We start from the raw sequence: 18,662 nt of genomic DNA, 5'->3' as shown, positions 1-18,662 counted from the left end.
AGTTTCTTGGTATTGTAATTGTAGGGGTCCTGACTCAAAAGGGAGTTGGAGGGGTGGGGGTCAAAAAGTTATTGTAGGGGCGTTGCAGTACTGCTACCTTTACTTCTGCACTGGTGCTGGCAGCGGCACTGCCTTCAGAGCTGGGCAGCTGGAGAGTGGCGGCTGCTGGCCGAGAGCCCACTTTGAAGCAGACCCACTGCAAGCAGCAGCACAGAAGTAAGGATGGCCTGGTATGGTATTGCCATGCTTACTTCTGCGCTGCTGCCTGCAGAGCTGGGCCCTCAGTCAGCAGCTGCAACTCTCTAGCCGCCCACCTCTGAAGGCAGCAGCAGAGAAGTAAGGGTGGCATGGTGTGGTATTGCCACCCTTACTTCTGCACAGCCGCTGGCAGGGCGCTGCCTTCAGAGCTGGGCACCCAGCCAACAGCTGCCGCTCTCTGGCTGCCCAGCTCTGAAGGCAGCGCAGAAGTTAGTGTGGCAATATTGTGACACCCCTTAAAATAACCTTGCAACCCTCCTGGAACTCCCTTTTGGGTCAGGGCCAACAATTTGAAGCTGGTCTCCCCCATGAAATCTGAATAGCGTAGGATAAAAGCACACAAAAGACCAGATTTCATGGTGGCAGACCAGATTTTATGATCCGTGACGTGTTTTTCATGGCTGTGAATTTGGTAGGATCGTAATTATCTTTGATAAGTTGGTGGAAAAGTGTAAACTAAAAATGTTATGGTGGTATGCATTTTTACTATCTCTAAAAATATCTTCAGCTAAATCTCCCAAACTTTTTGCTGTAATTCTAGCAGGCACAGATGTAAAACAAACTCAGTGTTTTTGTTTGTTCTAAATAGAATGTGAAAGCAGATTTGCTGTCCTAAGCATTCCCTTATTTTAAAAATAAATTCTTTCTATTGCATTTGAAAACAGAATATTCCACGTGGAGAAATGCTCGCTATTATTCATGAGCAGAAAAATAATATCACTTTGTCCAGGACACAATTTCTAGATGTAACAGCCTCATTAGAAGTAAAGGAATATCTTTGCACAAGGAGTAATCATTATTAATCTGTGATAGTTTTTTCAGGGATGAAACTGAACCAATTATTAATGAAAAAAGAAAAATGCAAGAGGAAGGAAAAGAGAGAACTCTAATCACAAGTTACTGACATTAAACAATTATTTTCAGCAGTTTTCTTGATAGACTTCTTATCCTTAGGAGACACTACTTCTCCATGAATTAATAATTTGGGTGTCTTAACATTTCCAGAATTCCCAGGAGGAGTGGGGGAGCATCAAGAATAAGTTAACAACAAAAAGACTAGGGTCCAGTTAATAAAACACAAGAGAAAGCATATAGACTTTGAGCAGGACTGGTTCTGGCAATTGATACTTGCCCAGGTGTGGCTTGGGATGGCCCTGTACCCCATTTTTGGATAGGACGAGACCAAAAATAACACATCTGCTTGGTGATCTATGACTGCTATCAAGACTATGCCTTGTAAATAAATGGCAGTCATGACTTGATGGCACCAAATGGCCCCTTTGTTCAATCACATGGCACAAATAACTACACACACACACACAGTTGACAGGGCTTGTTTACATGGTGGGATGGGGTAATGTGCCCTATGGGGGTGTGATTTTTAAAGCACTTACCATGTTGTGCATTAATTGGTCCATGTAGCTCCTGGTGGTGGACAATGAAGGTTCCTAGCATGCTTTAACCTAGTATTCGGAAACAGCACTAGGTTAAAGCATACTAGGGAGCCTTTAGTGTGTACTAGCAAGGGCTGATTAAATTGACCAATTAGTGCACAACTTGTTAGTACCTTTTAAAAATCAGACCGCCACAGGACACATTACTCCAGTGTGTAGAGCAGCCCTTAGATCCAATGCAATGACAAAAGGTTAAAAAAATCCCAAACACTTTTGTGCCCTGTTTATATATCAGTGCATAAAATAAATGAGCTGTTCGAGGTAAGGAACCATAAGAAGATATCTTGTAGCCATTCCAGGTAGTGCCTTCATTTGCAACAATCCTATCAATGTTTAGTTCAGTAGTTTTACTGTCAATAAAATTTGAATATATCCACTTAGTTTCCCTGCAGTTTTGCAAGGTGAAGTTGCTGTGACTGATATGTTGGTTAATGGAAAGCATCACTTTCTCTTTGACTCAAATGCAGATATATAATTAAGATACACTGTGTTGTAAATGGTTTCAGAGTGGTATCCGTGTTAGTTTGTATCAGCAAAAACAAGTAGGAGTCCTTGCGGCACCTTAGAGACTAACAAATTTATTTGGGTGAAAGCATATGCCCAAATAAATGTTAGTCTCTAAGGTGACGCAAGGACTTCTCGTTGTTTATGTTGTAAATGTTGACAGATATGGGATTTTTAAAACTATCCAAACAATACTTTTAGCTAGTAATTACCCTTGCTGCTATTCTTTAATCCACACAGAGAGAAAGGCCTTAATTCAATGTCCCCTGGTAAATTATAACTCTGATAGTGAATAGTTTTTTTTGTCATAGCAATTTATTACAGCTTAAATCCAATAAAATGTATCACATAACAAAAACTTACTGTATATTGATAATACCTTTTTTTAATGGAGGATACTAAAGCAGTCAGATCACTTCAGCCACCAGTGAAACCTAGCCACATTAGAGGTGAACAACAGAAGCTTTGTAAAACTACAATGCAAAACTGAACAACGCTATAGAACTGAAATTAAGATTACTATAGTTTATTGACCCTGTGGAGGGAATTTGTTTGCACACTCCCTCTCTTAAGAAAGTAAGGATGGTCTAGTGGTTAGGGTCTGGACTGGAACTTGAGATGTAGGTTCAAGCCCTGCCTGAGCCACAGATTTTGTATGTGGCCAAGTCACTTAACGTACCCTGTGCCTCAGTTCTCCAACTATAAAATGGGGATAATATGTCCCTACTTCAGAGTGCTGTGGGGCACTCCTGTTATGGTGATGAGAGCTATATATGTGCATAGATTTACAGACAGCACTGAAATTTTACCAAGACACCAGGTTTAATACCCTTATTCTTGTGAAAAGTGCCATGGGTTCTCCTAACTCTTGACTTTCTGACTACACAGGGCTGTTGAGGCTAAAATGCATTTAAAAAGATTGTGAGGTACCCAGATACATATCTCAGTAAAGCACTAAGGCTGGCAAAAACATTATGTGAAACAGAATTCTATGCAGAAACAATGGGTCTTTGTGGAATAGTTCAAACAGCTGTGCTGGAAAACTATAAGAATAAGAGTCTGAAAAATAAAGCTGAAAATTGTTCTTGGAGGGAGCCTGATCCTTAAGGTACTGATACCCTCAACTTCCAGTAGCTACAAAAAGACTTGAGGGCAGTCAGCCCCGTCCAGAATTGAGTTTACAGAAACAAAGTCGCTGGCAGCAGCTGAAATCTTTTTGAGTCTTGAGGATATTATTGTAGTACCTGATCTGATGCCAAGAGGGTGTTTTAGCATGGGAGTTCTTGGGGGAGAGCTCTCTCTTTGAAGGTGAGTTCTATTTCCTTTCTGTATACGATAAGGAGTTCCTTGGGAGGAGGGAAACCATGTGGTTTTGTGCTAATTTAAATTTGGCAATCAGAGATTCTACCCACCCACAGAAAATACAAAAGTGAGGGGGGTGCGGATAAGAGCCAGACATTTTGGCTCCACTCTATTCTTATCAGGCATTCAACCCACCAACATGATAAGGGGAAGACTGCAGCCTGGCTAATATTTTAAAAGACAAAGGTGATTTATAAGAAGGATACAATTATAAGAAGAAAATTGTGTCCTAGTGATAGTGGATATGGCTTCTTAGTTATTTTACAGATGTATTTCAGGCTTTGTAAATACACTGTAATGAGAACACTTCTGTTATGATGAGATGGAGGTGATTTTTTTTTTTTTTTTTTTGCATTTGGAAACTAGACACTTTCACAGTCTTGAATATTTCTGCAACTACTAACATTTGTAAAATTCTGCAATGAAAGAAAAAGAGAGAGGGAGAATTTTTGTCTCTTAAGTTTGTGGGAGATATCCCTTCCAAATTCCTGAGCAGAATATGGGCACAACAATAACAACAACACTTTTTCAGGTTTTACGCTGATGTGAATGCTTGCTAGGACAGGACTTTAGAAGTTTAGTTAGTGATGTGTGAATAATAGAACTCATTACATATCTTGCTATTGACTAATGATTTGTTTAAGGTGCTCCTAGTAATTGGGGATGCTACTTTTCAATATCTTATTCTACAGCAGGTATATTTTGACACCTCATTCTTGATAATGTTTCTTCTTTATGGGTATTTTAGTATAGATACACATCTCATGTAAAATCCTTAAAGCGAAAACCAACCAACTGACTGTAAAGGGACACTTTCAAGTCAAATTTGCCCTCAGATATTCAAATATAAATGTCTTATAGTTTAAAATAATCTATTTAAATATTTCCATTATTTCTTTTAAAATTCCATTGTGCATATTTTTAACAAAGAAACATTCCCCTTTTAAGCATTTGTGATCCAAACATTACAGCATGGCACAACTGAGAACCTGAAAATGAAAAACTAGAATTTGACTATAAACTCAAGTGAAACTGACTAGTCAATTTCTAATGTCCAAGAATTCCTTTTCCCCTCCAGCAAATTAGTATTGATTAGTATTAACAAAGTACTGAAAATCAAATTAGATTATTAAAATCCAAAGTAACTTCTGACAGCTACGGACAATTTCTTTTTAAAACCATGATTTTTAACTTGCCAGTCCCTCTAATGCAAACCAGATTCTTGGGTGCAATGTGGGGCGACTGTATCATGGAAACAGAACTGCCATTACATTCCTTTATGTATGGATTCTTCCATTTGTCAGATCTGAATAAAACTAAATTCTGTACACCACCTCACATACAGTATTTTATGGTACATGCATTTGTCAGTGTTTAAAGGGCAGGAGGAAAATACTGAATTTAAATGTAGAGCCACAGCTATGGAGTGTTGGTGAAAATAAGAGGTGGGGAAGGGGTGTGTGACAGAACTCTACTGGCAAAGGCTCCCTTAGGCACCTAAGCCTGCTCTACTTTATGTTGGGGCCAGCACAGACCAGCCCCTAGAATCAGGAAGCTATAACTGGCTCTCTGATGCCCTTCTAGTTGCCCTCGAGTGTGGAGCTCTGATAAAAGGGAGAATCTGCCTTTCTAGCTTTAAATGTCCATGCAGTCTTGTGTGTCATGTGGTCACCAACTTCCAGTCCAGTTGTGGACAGACAGCCTCTTCAGTGCCACGCTGGCCGTGATTTAACATCATGGGTACGTCTACACAGCATTTTGGAGTGAGCCTCTCAGCCAGAGATGACAGACTAGGGAGCGCTCTGAAAATAGCTGTGTAGGTAGCACTTGGACGTTGCGGCTCTGGCTGGAGCCTAGGCATAGGCTTCAGAGCCCAAGCTCCAGTTGGAGCTGCAACTTCAAAGCACTGTCTGTACAGCTATTTTTAGACCACTAGTGCAAGCCCCCTAGCCTGAGTCTGCCAATCAGGGCTGAGAGGCTTGCTCCACAGTGCTGTGTACACGTCCCCCTTATAGCATTCGAGAGGATATATGTTCTTATAAATGGCCTAATAATAAACGTAGGAGCTGATCTCACTCCCACTGAAATCAGTGCAAAACCCCAGTTGATTTCAGGCCTGCTTCTGCTCCTACTAAAGGCTGTGTTTTGTTTTGTTTCCCCTAACCAGCAGGAGAAGTGCTGCTCTGTGCTGTCTCTGCTTCCCTCCCCTCCTCCCCCATGGATCTGTTAATAACAATAGCCATAGTCTTACATATTTTATAGCACTTTTCATCTCAGTATCTCGAGATTTATGTCCTATGTTTCTAAATCTAATGCTTCAGGGCTTCAGCTGGTCACCTGGAGGGGTCCCTTCCACCGCTCCCCTCCAAATGTATTCCGTGGTGGTTTATTTTTGTTTTTGGTTTTTTTATTGGGTTTCCTTCCTCTGAAACATCAGAGATGGCCACAGCTAGAAATGAGACACTGGATGGGATAAACCAGGGCTCTGATACGTCACAGAGCATCTCTCTCTCTCTCTCTCTCTCCCTCCCTCTGGTGCTTGGCTGGTTGGTTCTTGCTCACCTGCTCAGGGTCTAACTGATTGCCATATGTGGAGTTGGGAAGGAGCTTCCCCCTTGTAGGACTGGTAGTGACCTAGGGGGTGGTGTGGTGTGGAGGTAGGAGATTTTGCCTTTGGCTGTGGTGCAGCTCAGGCCCTCCTATTCTCTACCTGTGGCATGTAATAGCTTAGTCTTCTGTAGGCTGTAATACTTCGGTATAATTTTGGTTGTTGAGTTTAGTGTGCAGGTGCTGAGTGGTGACGGTTGCCTGTGATGGTGGTGAAGGTCAGACTAGATGATCTGGTGGTCCCTTCTGGCCTTAAGCTTTGTGTCTCTAAGTTCTTTTCAAAGTTGGGTAAGCATCATTAATTGTTGCTATGTTCTAGATTGGTTAGAGAGAGATTTTCAAAAGCAATCAGTGGAATTAGGCACTCAATTCCCATTGAAAATCAGAGAGAGTTAGGTACCTATTCCCTTTGGAAACTCCCACCCTAAACGACTTGCCCAAGGTCACATTGTGGCAGTGGTAGAGTTGGGAACAGAGCCTTCCAGACTCCCCTCACCACTGGGAAATACTACTGATACTTTTTCTTGTAATCCAAACCACCAGTATGGGGGAGCAACCCAAACAACCACTATAAGCAGAGCTGACAAAGTACTCTTCATCTCTACTTTGTGACCCTGCACATGGTAAAATCCTAGCTCTTGGAAAGAAACCTTACATGTTTTTATTGTGTCGGGATGTTTTTGATTGGCCTGGAAGAAAAACACAGAGGGTAAAATACAGCCCAGCTCTAAACAGCCACAAACTCCCCCTAGTTTAACCGGGAGTTGCACCCGTTCATGTTAAATTCCATCCCCACTTCAGATGCTCTGGAGTTTGAACGCTGGAACTTATTGCCTGCACTAAATAGCAAGAGTGGTGTATATTCTTCTCCCAATATGCCTGCATTAATGTTAGCTATCTGTTTGCACTGAGAGGAGAAGGACTGACTGACTGTTTCCTGTTTTCTCCCTAATCTGCATGCACAGTTCTGTGTTGCAGGTGTCTAAAACATTACTCCTGGGGGAATTCTGCACCACTGCATGTGCATGGAATTTATCTCTCTTCTCCTCTTCCCCCCCCCCCCCCCATTTCTTTGCTTCTCCACAGAAAATGGTGGGGAAGCAAAGGGAAGTTGTGCTGAGCTGTGTGTTGGGGATGCCTGTGGTTGTAGATTGGGGTGGCATTGCCTTCCCTCCCACCCCCCTGCAACAGGTGTGGTGGGGCTAACAGTGTCACCTGCCACTGCCACCCTTTCCCCCATTTCTGCCAGCACAGAGCTGCACCCCTGAAGGAGGCTGTTTCTCCCTTCACTGACTCTGAATATGGAAGCCGCCTCCTGGGTCCTAGTGCCAGTCTGGCTCTCCTGTGTGCTGAGAGCCTTCCAACTTTCTGTACAACAGTGAATGCCTACAGTGGGGCATAGTAAAAGGGGGAGGGAGATAGGTGGGAAGGAAGGAGGGTGGGATAGGGAAGGGAGAGGAGAGGGCAGGGGACAGTGGGGAAAGGAAGGAGGATGAGATAGGGAAGAGAAGGGGATAGAAAAATCGGGGTGGGGAGCAGGAGCCCAGCATGCACTGTGTTCCCTTAGGAGGAGCAGCAGCAGCTGGGGCTTCCCCTTAAGCAGGCCCATCAAACCCCCACTGTGATGAGCCCCACCCCTCTGCACCTTGACCCCAACCCCACCAAGACCCACTCTTCCAGCAACCGGACCCCTGTGCTGAGCCCCCCACACCCAGACCCCCTCCTGCTGAGCCCCAAACACCTTCACCTAGACTCCCCCTGCAGAGTCCATTGCCTCAGAACCCCTGAATGAGCCCCTGTGCATCCAGATCCCCTCTGCACCTGGACCCCCTACTGAGCTGCCCGCACCCAGATTGCCCCACACAGAACCCTCTTACCCCACACCTGATGTGCGTGGCGCAGAGGGGCAGGGCTTCAGGGTGTTTCTGGAGCAGCCCTTGTCCTGTGTCAGGGTCCGGTGCAGCCTCACCACCAACTCTCTATTCTGGGAGACTAGGAGAGAGGGGAAGGGGCCTACAGGGTGATCTCCCACCTCCATGCAGCCAGGGGCTTGTGCTTCCCACTGCCATGCTGGTAGCTTCACATTTATTTACTGACAAAAAACAATTTGCAGAATTTTAAAATATTGTGCACATAATTTTTATTTTTTTGGTGCACAATTCCTTCAGGAGTAAAAACATGCACAGGGAAATTTAGAGGCAGTTTTGAAAATTTGGTGTGTGATATTCACAGATCACCATAACTAAAACAATTACTTGATTTTAATAAGGTGAATTTATAGAATCAGCATATTGACCTAGCTTAGTCACCTTATTTTAAACTGTCCTGAATATTTTGAATAAAAAACATTTAGCTCAAATGGTGTGGAACATAGCAAATATTTGAATCCTGATTCAGACTTTCACAACTCTAAAATCCATTCAAGTGAAGACCGCACATAAAGATTGTCCTGTGAACTCTAATCAGTTATATTTCAGTTGTCATTTATAGTTTATTTAATAAAAAACCCTATTTATTCCACTGCTGTTTGATAGTAATGTTACAAGTCTCAAAGCTTTAATTATTGCAGATATAGGATTACATGTTTAATGTTGGCCATCTCACCAGGAAATTTCCATTGATTACTGGATGGCTTGTAGGCGATTAAATAGAACACATTGTATCATGAATTAATTAACATTGACCTTATTTCTTTTGATTGGCTGGGATTTCCAGCTGTATTTGGCAGTCTGCATTAACTGGCAGAGGTAAAGTTCCTCTGGCATAATTGCTTCTCTGTACTGTAAATGTTTAGTATTGAATATCTTACAGTTCATATGTTTATGTAATCACAAACTGTAATCAGTTTTTCACTACATCTCGAACTGTAACAACAGAACTTTATAGTGTCTGACAATGGCTTAATGCAAAGAATTTAATTCAGGCCTAGTCTACACTTAAAAATTAGGTCAACCTAGCTATGTTGCAACGGGCTGTGAAAAATTTTGCACCCTGAATGGTGTAGTTACGTAGACATAATTCCTGCTGTAGATGCAGCTAGGTCAACAGAAGAATTCTTCTCAACCTAGCTGCTACATCTTGGAGACCCGGATTAACCACATCAGTGGAAAAACCCCTTCTGTTGATGTAGAAAGCGTCTATATTACAACGCTGCAGCTGTGCCACTGTATCAGCTGTAGTGTAGACGTGCCCTAAGAAAACGAAAGAATTAAAAACTAGCAACATACTTTAACACCCCTGAGCACATATATATATGTGTGTGTGTATATTTATATATAAAATCATGCACAGGAAGGCCTGGTGTGCCATGGGGAGTTTGTTATTCTGATTGAAAATAATCATAACTTGGTTTTGTGTATATAAGAAGTGTTAGTTCATTGGATGTTAACAGTAACTCTGTATTACTTTTCAATTATGTCACTTAAAACATTTGTTTTCTTTTGCCACCTTTTGGTTGGTTATCACTGCACTATTGCCAGCCCCAAGCATTCAGAAGTAATGAATTTTGCCCCATAAAATCATGAGAAAATCACAGTACTTTCGCTAAAAGAAAAGGAGTACTTGTGGCACCTTAGAGACTAACAAATTCATTTGAGCATAAGCTTTCGTGAGCTACCGATGAAGTGAGCTGTAGCTAACAAAAGCTTATGCTCAAATAAATTTGTTAGTCTCTAAGGTGCCACAAGTACTCCTTTTCTTTTTGCGAATACAGACTAACAGGGCTGCTACTCTGAAACCAGTACTTTCGCTGTTAATAGCTGTCTGCTTTCATAATACTTAAGGGCTCTGTGTACAAATGCAGCTAATGATTGCACCAGACCACAAATAATTAACAAAAAGAACTTTTCTGGTTTGATGTCCCACTTTTTCACAAAACACCAGACTTTCAGCAGTGAATACTGGTGTCTTGAGCAACCAAATAGAATGCAGGGATTGAACAGGATGCATCCTGCAATCCCTTACACGGAAATTATCCTCACCTGCCTTGTGTGGAATCTCTTGGCTGTGTTATGATAAATAGCTTCCCCATGACTCGGAGGCTGTTTGTAGGGTCTTCAGGAAGGCACCCCGGTGGGAGATTAACATAATCTATGACCTATTATTCTTCCTAATGGCCCTTCCCAGCCAGCCATCTAGACTGATTGCATTCTGCCCAGAGGGCATTCCCCAGGTGTAAACACATTTGTAATAGATGCATAGACAATATTCCTAACTTCAGATACCAAAATGATAAATTTCAGAGTAACAGCCGTGTTAGTCTGTATTCGCAAAAAGAAAAGGAGTACTTGTGGCACCTTAGAGACTAACCACGAAAGCTTATGCTCAAATAAATTGGTTAGTCTCTAAGGTGCCACAAGTACTCCTTTTCTTTTTGCAAAATGATAAATACATACAAATAGGATAATCATATTCAGTGAATCATAACCTTTTCAATTATATCTTATATGACCTGTCTTGCATAAAATACATCATAGTTATGCCATAATCATAATAATAATACTATGAAGAATATGGGATTCAGTGTCACAAATACCATTACCTACTTAGTTAACATTTTAATATACCTGCTTTAAAATCTACATCATCACACTTAACAACTCTCTTTTTTTAATGGACTAACTCTTAATTTGCTTGGCAACTAAGGAATTTCCTTCTGGTTTTGGCAGGATTGTTCCTTCATGTCTTAGTATTGTAAATTGTGTATACTTTGCAGGTGTTTTGATGTTGGCCCAAACATGAGTTCTCTTGTGATGACAGGAGACTGCCTTGCACTTGGTTCTACTGGTAGTATGGTGTTTTGAGAGTCAGTTCTGATATCTATCCGTTGCTTATCGACCTGGGTTCCTTCCATATCCTGCTGATCAAATCTCACCATTCTTCGCTCTAGGGGGTACTCAGGGTGGTGAGGTACCATACCACTACCTCCCGTTAGCGTGCCTGCTAGTCTGTGCCTGCTGTGGATAAGCTCCTTGAAACCACCAGCCCCTGGCAACTCAAACACCACTTTCCAAACTTCTGGATGCCTGGCTCTCTCTGTATAGGTATCAATAGGCACACATCAATCCCCAAACACTTGGAGCATTCCCTGTAGTGTCTAACCCTTGTTCCACTGAATACTCACAGGATTACTAGCTGCGCTGTGCCCTAAGGAACAGAACACACCAGCTTGTAAGGTGTGTGTCAGGACCCCCATAGCAATTAAACTTATTCTTGTTTTAACTACAAATATATCAAGTGATAGTGAATAAAAATATCAGAACCAAACAAATAAAACAAGTTTAGTCTCCAGAAGGCCTGTCATGATTTTAACTAACAGGTTAACGTCCTATCTAGAGAAGTTTTATCTCACCCAAAGTTCTCTTCATCATCTTCAACCAGCATTGAGACCCCTTTCTCATGAAGCAAAATCGCAGTCCTTTTGCATCCTCAGTGAAAGGTGCCTAGGTGTTTTCTCTGACCTCCAAATATAGTCAAGCGAACCTCTGAAGTGCACCCATCAGATAGGGTTCCCTCATTCCACTGCTCCTTTTCTCTGTTAGATTTTTTTCCCTCTGAAGTTCTCAAAATCCTTAATTTATATTCAGTTCAGACTGGTGATAGGTGAACCATTGTGAATGATACAATACTCAATTTACATATAATCAGGTAGATGAATAAACATCTTTTGTCTGACAGAAAACCTGTTTCTCACCTTTACTTGTGCCTTATACATTGGTACAGACTCTAAGAACATATTTTCTGTGTGTGTGTGTGTATACACACGTGCACGCACACTGAAAATATGTTACAGGTTATATCAGGTTATATATATATATAGGTTATATAGATATATTTTTATATATATACACACACACAAACTCCTTACATAGTATCTGAACATACACCTCACAGTGATACTAATAACCACTGTGATCCTGGCTTTCATTTGAGACCTCACATGACATTATTTGAACCAGAATGTACACAACAGAATCAGGATATTCCTGTAACCCCTTTGACAGTTGGCAGTTGGAGGGTTCTTGGCACACATCCACATCAAGCATTTTACCAGCTGCTATTAAGGCCTTCCATGGGAGTGTTTTTCCTTTTCAAAAATGGCTTGTCATATTTTCTTTGCTTTTTGCAGATTTCTTTAATACAGTCTTAGCAATGTTAACTGCTGATATGGTTTGTCTGAAGTGACACGGTTTAGGATGCCATGCCCACTGAATTCCTTCACTGCTATGTACATGATAGGCACTGCAATAGAGTCTGACAGTTCATCTAGTTCCCAACAGCGGTCTACAATAATGAGGTAGTTTTTGTAGTTCATGGTGAAAAAGTCCATTCCTAATTTGCTTCAAGATCTGTTGGGGTGCAGTGTATTTTCATCGTCTCTTTTTGCTGCGTGGCCTGCATTGCCCCACATGTATCAAAACAGCTCACCAGGTCTCTGAAATCCTTGGCCATGTTGTCCATTATATAGCATCTCTGGGTTTCTGGATTCAGACTTCTATCCAGAATGGCTTTGATGTTTTCTTGAAAGAGTTTCTGTTCTCTGTGATCTGCGTATTAGGATTCAACTGCCTTTATATAGGAAACTGTCTTGGATGCTCATCTGATCTCAATAGTTCCAGTATTTTTGAGAAGAAGATGGTAGTTCTCCTCCGGTGTTTGGCCATCCTGACAGAACGATGGACATGAGCACTTGTAAACCTTTGTCTTGTGTAGTTTGGTTTGTTCACAGGCTCTGTCCATCTCCTGCCTTGAAACTGAGACAGAAAGCATCAACCAAGTCAGTTACGTCTTTCTGTGTTTCTGTTAGATTGAGTATCTCATTCTTGTTCAGTGGCCATAATTTCATGCTGCAAGACTGCTCTAGATAAGAACTCAGTTTTGCACATCTTAGTCCCTTTCTTGTAGTATACATCTAAGCTGTAGGGTTCTGTAGACTTTCAGAAGTATGTGCTGAAGCTATTTTGGGATCACAAGCAGTAGCTTTTTTAAAATGCTGTCTAGTGATTTATGGTCATTTTCTGCTCCATGGTATCCCAACTTTGAACATACTGGATGAAATGTTCATGTGCAAACTATTGCAAGACACTCCTTTTCCATTTGAGCTTGTCTTTATTCCATTGGTGGTGATAATCTTGATGCAAAAGTGTCACTTTTGTCAGTTTTGTAGGAGTGCTGCACCGTCTCACTGGCATCACACTGTCTGGTTGTCTCTTTGTTCACATAGTGATATTTCAGGATGGGATAGTCAGACTCTAACTCCTTGACACATGTGATGGCTGCATCGTGTTGAAGTAACCATGTCCAGGCTGCATCTTTGTCCAGTAGTCACCACAGGAGTTCACACACATCTGAGATGCTTGGAAGAAATTTTGTCAGATAGCTTACAAATCCTAATAATCTCTGAACTGATTATATCTTCATCTGCTGAATCAGGGGGCCAGGTTGTAGCCCTTGGGAGGTCAGCAAGTGACCCATGTCTGGTGCTGCATCAATCACAATGCCATCTTATTTTTATTTCATTTTAGGTTTATTTGCCTGGCTTTTTCTAGTAGACCGATGAGGTTATGCTTATGTTTATGATCTGCCACAGCCTCTGCCATGTGTCCCAGCATCCATATACCAGAATATCATCAGATACCACTCTGATCCCTGCTAGTCCTGTTAGTATGTCTTGCTGGCAATGTTGATATTCTTTTGCTTCAGGTTTGATCCCAAATGGCATTCTCAAACACCTGTTTCTTTCCCTTCCTTCTTTTTCCCACTCCTTTATTCACTTTCCCATTCCTCACCTCCCTCTAACCTTAACTTAAAACTAAAACCAACAATAGTAATAAAACATATAATAAACACAGCTTTGCCAGTTCTTCACCATGTGTTTGCTTACATGTTATAGCCTCATCCTCCACCCTTGAATTCAGTGGGACTACTCATTTTTTACAAGTGTTTGCAGAATCAGGGTTTTATGATGCCCATGTTAGGGGAAGGATGTAGTAAATAGCCAATTACAGAATGAAAGAGAAAATAATCAAAACCAAATAGAAATGAAGTGAGAAAATGTACAAAGAAATATGTGTGTGCTTGGCTGTGTTTTATGTCTCTGTTCTCTCTAGCATTAAGCAGCTTGACAGATATGGTCAGCTGATACTTGCAAATTCTACTGCAGCAGACTCTGGTGAATATAGTTGCTGGCTTCTTCTGTGTAATGGCTATAGCTGCAAGAAGGATGAGTCTAAAACTGGCTCAACGTACATCTTTTTCACAGGTAATGGATTCATTTGGTTTATAAACTGAAATGCCTGGGTTATCTGTCCACAAGGCAAGATTAGCATATTCATTTCCATTTTCCTATCCATATCCATTTCATAATCTGTATCCAAACGTTGTTCCCTAGTGGATACCAAGGGATACATTACTGGTGGAGTGAGAAGGAAATTAAGCAAATAATTAACAATAATGTGATTTGTGTGTCTACTTCCCTGTGCTTTGCTCCAAATATATACCCAAAACAATGTCTAGGGAAGCAGAAAGTGGATCGTTTGCAAAAATCAGATACAATATTCTAATTTTAGAATCTGCAATAAAACTTTAACAATGCAGGAGTCCATCCCTCTTGTTTTATTTCCTTCTGAAAAAACTTCTGCGGGAGAAAATAAAGTAACATGTTAAGACGCATCTTCTCATGACATTCTAATGCAAATACGCTTTTCCCCCATGCATATTACATTCCCAGGGTGGAATCCTGGCCCCATTGAAGTCAGGATTTCACACAAGTTTTTTGCATCTCACACATTAGCCTTATAAGATGAGCCACTACTGTAAATATATGTACTAGCCCACAAAGCTTGAAGTTAACCACTGCCCTCGTACTTAGATATTAATGGTTGTTGTTAGGGCTGTTGATTAATCACAGTTAACTCATGCGATTAACTCAAAAACTAATTGTGATTAATCAGAGTTTTACTGGCAATAGAATACCAGTAGAAATGTATTAAATATTTTGGATGTTTTTCTGCATTTTCACATATATTGTACTCTGTGTTGTAATTGAAATCAAAGTGTATATTTTTGATTACAAATATTTGCACTGTAAAAATGATAAAAGAAATAATATTTTTCAATTCACCTCATACTAGTACTGCAATCTTTGTCGTGAAAGTGTAAGTTACAAATGTAAATTTTTTTTTGTTACATAACTGCACTCAAAACCAAAACAATGTAAAATTTCAGAGCCTATAAGTCCACTCAGTCCTTCTTCTTGTTCAGGCAATTGCTAAGACAAACAAATTTGTTTACATTTACAGGAGATAATGCTGCCCTCTTCTTATTTAAAATGTCACCAGAAAGTGAGAACAGGCATTTGCATTGCACTTTTGTAGCTGGTATTGCAAGGCATTTACGTGCCAGATATGCTAAAAATTCATATGCCTCTTTACGCTTTGGCCTCCATTCCAGAGGACATGCTTCCATGCTGATGATACTCGTTTAAAAAAAATGCATTAATTAAATTTGTGACTGAACTCCTTGGGGAGAATTGTATGTCCCCTTCTCTGTCTTACCTGCATTCTGCCATATAGTTCATGTTATAGCAGTCTCAGATGATGACCGAGCACATGTTCATTTTAAGAACACTTTCACTGCAGATTTGACAAAACACGAAGAAGGTACCAATGTGAGATTTCTAAAGATAGCTACAGCGCTCGACCCAAGGTTTAAGAATCTGAAGTGCCGTCCAAAATCGGAGAGTGACGAGGTGTGGAGCATACTTTCAGAAGTCTTAAAAGAGCAATACTCCAATGCAGAAACTACAGAACCCGAACCACCAAAAAAGAAAATCAGCCTTCTGCTGGTGGCATCTGACTCAGATAATGAAAATGAACATGCATCAGTCCACACTGCTTTGGATTGTTATCAAGCAGAACCTGTCATCAGCATGGCTCCTCGAGTGGTGGTTGAAGCATGAAGGGACATATGAATCTTAAGTGCATCTGGCATGTAAATATCTTCCAGCGTCAGCTACAACAGTGCCATGAGAATGCCTGTTGTGATAAATTAAGGGGGTGGGGGGATAGCCCCTGTTTATGAACACCCAGCCAGCCAGTTAGCTGTAAAATCCCTCTTGGTGTCTATTCTCTGCTTGCTTTACCTGTAAAGAGTTAACAAGCCTACGGGTAAAAGAAAAGGAGTGGGTACCTGACCAAGAAAAAACAGCCAAATGCCATTCAGTGGACTGAGAAGTGTCAGACAGCCTTTAACCAGCTTAAGATGGCCCTTACGTCTGACCCTGTCCTGAGGGCCCTGAACTTTGACCAACCATTCGTCGTAACCACAGATACGTCCTCGCGTGGTGTAGGAGCAGTTTTAATGCAGGAAGGACCAGATCAGCAATTCCATCCTGTTATGTTTCTCAGCAAAAAACTTTCTGGGAGGGAAAGCCACTGGTCAGTCTCTGAAAAAGAATGTTACACCATTGTGTATGCTCTGGAGAAGCTACGTCCATACGTCTGGGGACGGGGGTTCTACCTGCAGACTGACCATGCTGAAGTGGCTTCACAGAGTGAAAGAGACAAAGGCCTGGTCTACACTGGGGGCCAGGGGGGATCTATCTAAGATACGCAACTTCAGCTACGAGAATAGCATAGCTGAAGTCGACGTATCTTAGATCGACTTAGAATCACTTACTTCGCGTCCTCGCGGCGCAGGATCGACGGCCGCCGCTCCTCTGTCGACTCCGCTTCCGCCTCTCGCCCTGGTGGAGTTCTGGAGTCAACAGCAGAGCGATCGGGGATAGATTTATCGCGTCAACAGTAGACACGATAAATCGATCCCTGATAGATGGATCACTACCCGCCAGTTCGGCAGGTAGTGTAGACGTGGCCTAACAAAAAACTTATTTGATGGAGTTTAGCTCTCCAAGACTTCGATTTTAAAATACAGTACATTTCAGGAGTCTCTAACAAAGTGGCTGATGCACTCTCCCAGAAAGGTTTCCCAGAAATCAGCCGGGTAAAAATGTCTCTGCAATCTAAGTCAGTGTAGGCCTTGAAATGTAAAAAATACTGTTTAGTTCTTCATGTAATTATTAGTAAAATTAGAGGTGCATGAATCTTATTAACTCTGTTTCCTAGACCTCCAGGAAGAAACCCCAGCCGATGTGGACCTGACCTGAACCAGGCTGGCCAGCACTGTCTGTAATTTGGGGGGCATTTGATAAATGAAGGGGGGGGCGGTTTATGAACACCCAGCCAGCCAGTTAGCTGTAAAATCCCTCTTGGTGTCTGTTTTCTCCTTGCTTTACCGATAAAGGGTTAACAAGCCCACAGGTAAAAGAAAAGGAGTGGGCACCTGACCAAAAGAGCCAATGGGAAGGCTAGAACTTTTAAATTTGGGAAAGAAACTTTCCCTTTGTCTGTTCTCTGGAGAAGGAGACATGGAGCAGCAATGCTATGTAAGGCTTGAACCATGTGTGAACATTCATCTTCCATACCTAGAAGAAATTATTTGGATAGGGAATGTTTAGTTAGACACAATCAGGTTTATTTTTTATTTGGCTTCTGGATTTCCTCTGTGCTAACCCCAGATGCTTTTGTTTGCTTATAACCTTTAAGCTGAACCCCCAAGAAAGCTATTTTGGGTGCTTGATACTTGGAATTGCTCTTTTAAAATCTAGCAAAAGCCCAAGTTCCAGATGTATTTTCTTTCTTTTGTTTTTAATAAAATTTGCCTTTTTTTAAGAACAGGATTGGATTTTTGGTGTCCTAAGAGGTCTGTGCATATGCTTTTTAATTAGCTGGTGGCAACAACTAATTTCCTTTGTTTTCTTTCTCATCTCTTCCCCGGAGGGGGGTGAAAGGGCTTGAGGGTAACCCACAGGGAGGAATTCCCAAGTGCTCCTTCCTGGGTCCAAGGATTTTTTTTTTTTTTGCATTTGGGTGGTGGCTGCGTTTACCAAGCCAAGGTCAGAGAAAAGCTGTAACCTTGGGAGTTTAATACAAGCCTGGTGTGGCACATATTAATTTTTAGAATCCTTGCAGGCCCTCACCTTCTGCACTAGAGGTGACAGAGTGGGGATTCAGCCTTGACACCTGTTCTCACTTTCAGGTGACATTGCAAACAAGAAGCGGGCAGCATTATCTCCTGCAAATGTAAACAAACTTGTTTGTCTGAGTGATTGGCTGAACAAGAAGTAGGACTGAGTGGATTTGCAGGCTCTAAAATTTTACAGAGTTTTATTTTTGAATGCAGTTTTTTTTTACCCAACGCTACATTTGTAAGTTCAACTTTCATGATAAAGAGATTGCACTACAGTACTTGTATTAGGTGAATTGAAAAATACTATTTCTTTTGTTTTTTTACAGTGCAAATACGTGTAATTAAAATAAATATAAAGTGAGCGCTGTACACTTTTTGTATTCTGTGTTGTAATTGAAATCAATATATTTGAAAGTGTAGAAAACACCCCAAAATATTTAAATAAGTGAT

The 18,662-nt window shown here is 41.3% G+C and overlaps 1 protein-coding gene across 2 annotated transcripts in view; it reads left to right on the top strand.

Moving 5' to 3' along the window:
* PDGFRL (platelet derived growth factor receptor like) overlaps nucleotides 1-18,662 on the top strand; it is a 51,692-nt gene that overhangs the window by 25,920 nt on the left and 7,110 nt on the right. For both annotated transcript variants that reach the window (XM_037897683.2, XM_027825124.3), the window contains exon 3: nucleotides 14,294-14,445. In XM_037897683.2, coding sequence (XP_037753611.1) covers nucleotides 14,294-14,445 — 152 coding nt within the window. The remainder of the gene's footprint in view (nucleotides 1-14,293; nucleotides 14,446-18,662) is intronic.

The sequence above is a fragment of the Chelonia mydas genome, chromosome 4 (genome assembly GCF_015237465.2).
Source record: "Chelonia mydas isolate rCheMyd1 chromosome 4, rCheMyd1.pri.v2, whole genome shotgun sequence".
Lineage (NCBI taxonomy): Eukaryota > Metazoa > Chordata > Testudines > Cheloniidae > Chelonia > Chelonia mydas.
This window is presented reverse-complemented; position numbering and strand designations above follow the sequence as displayed.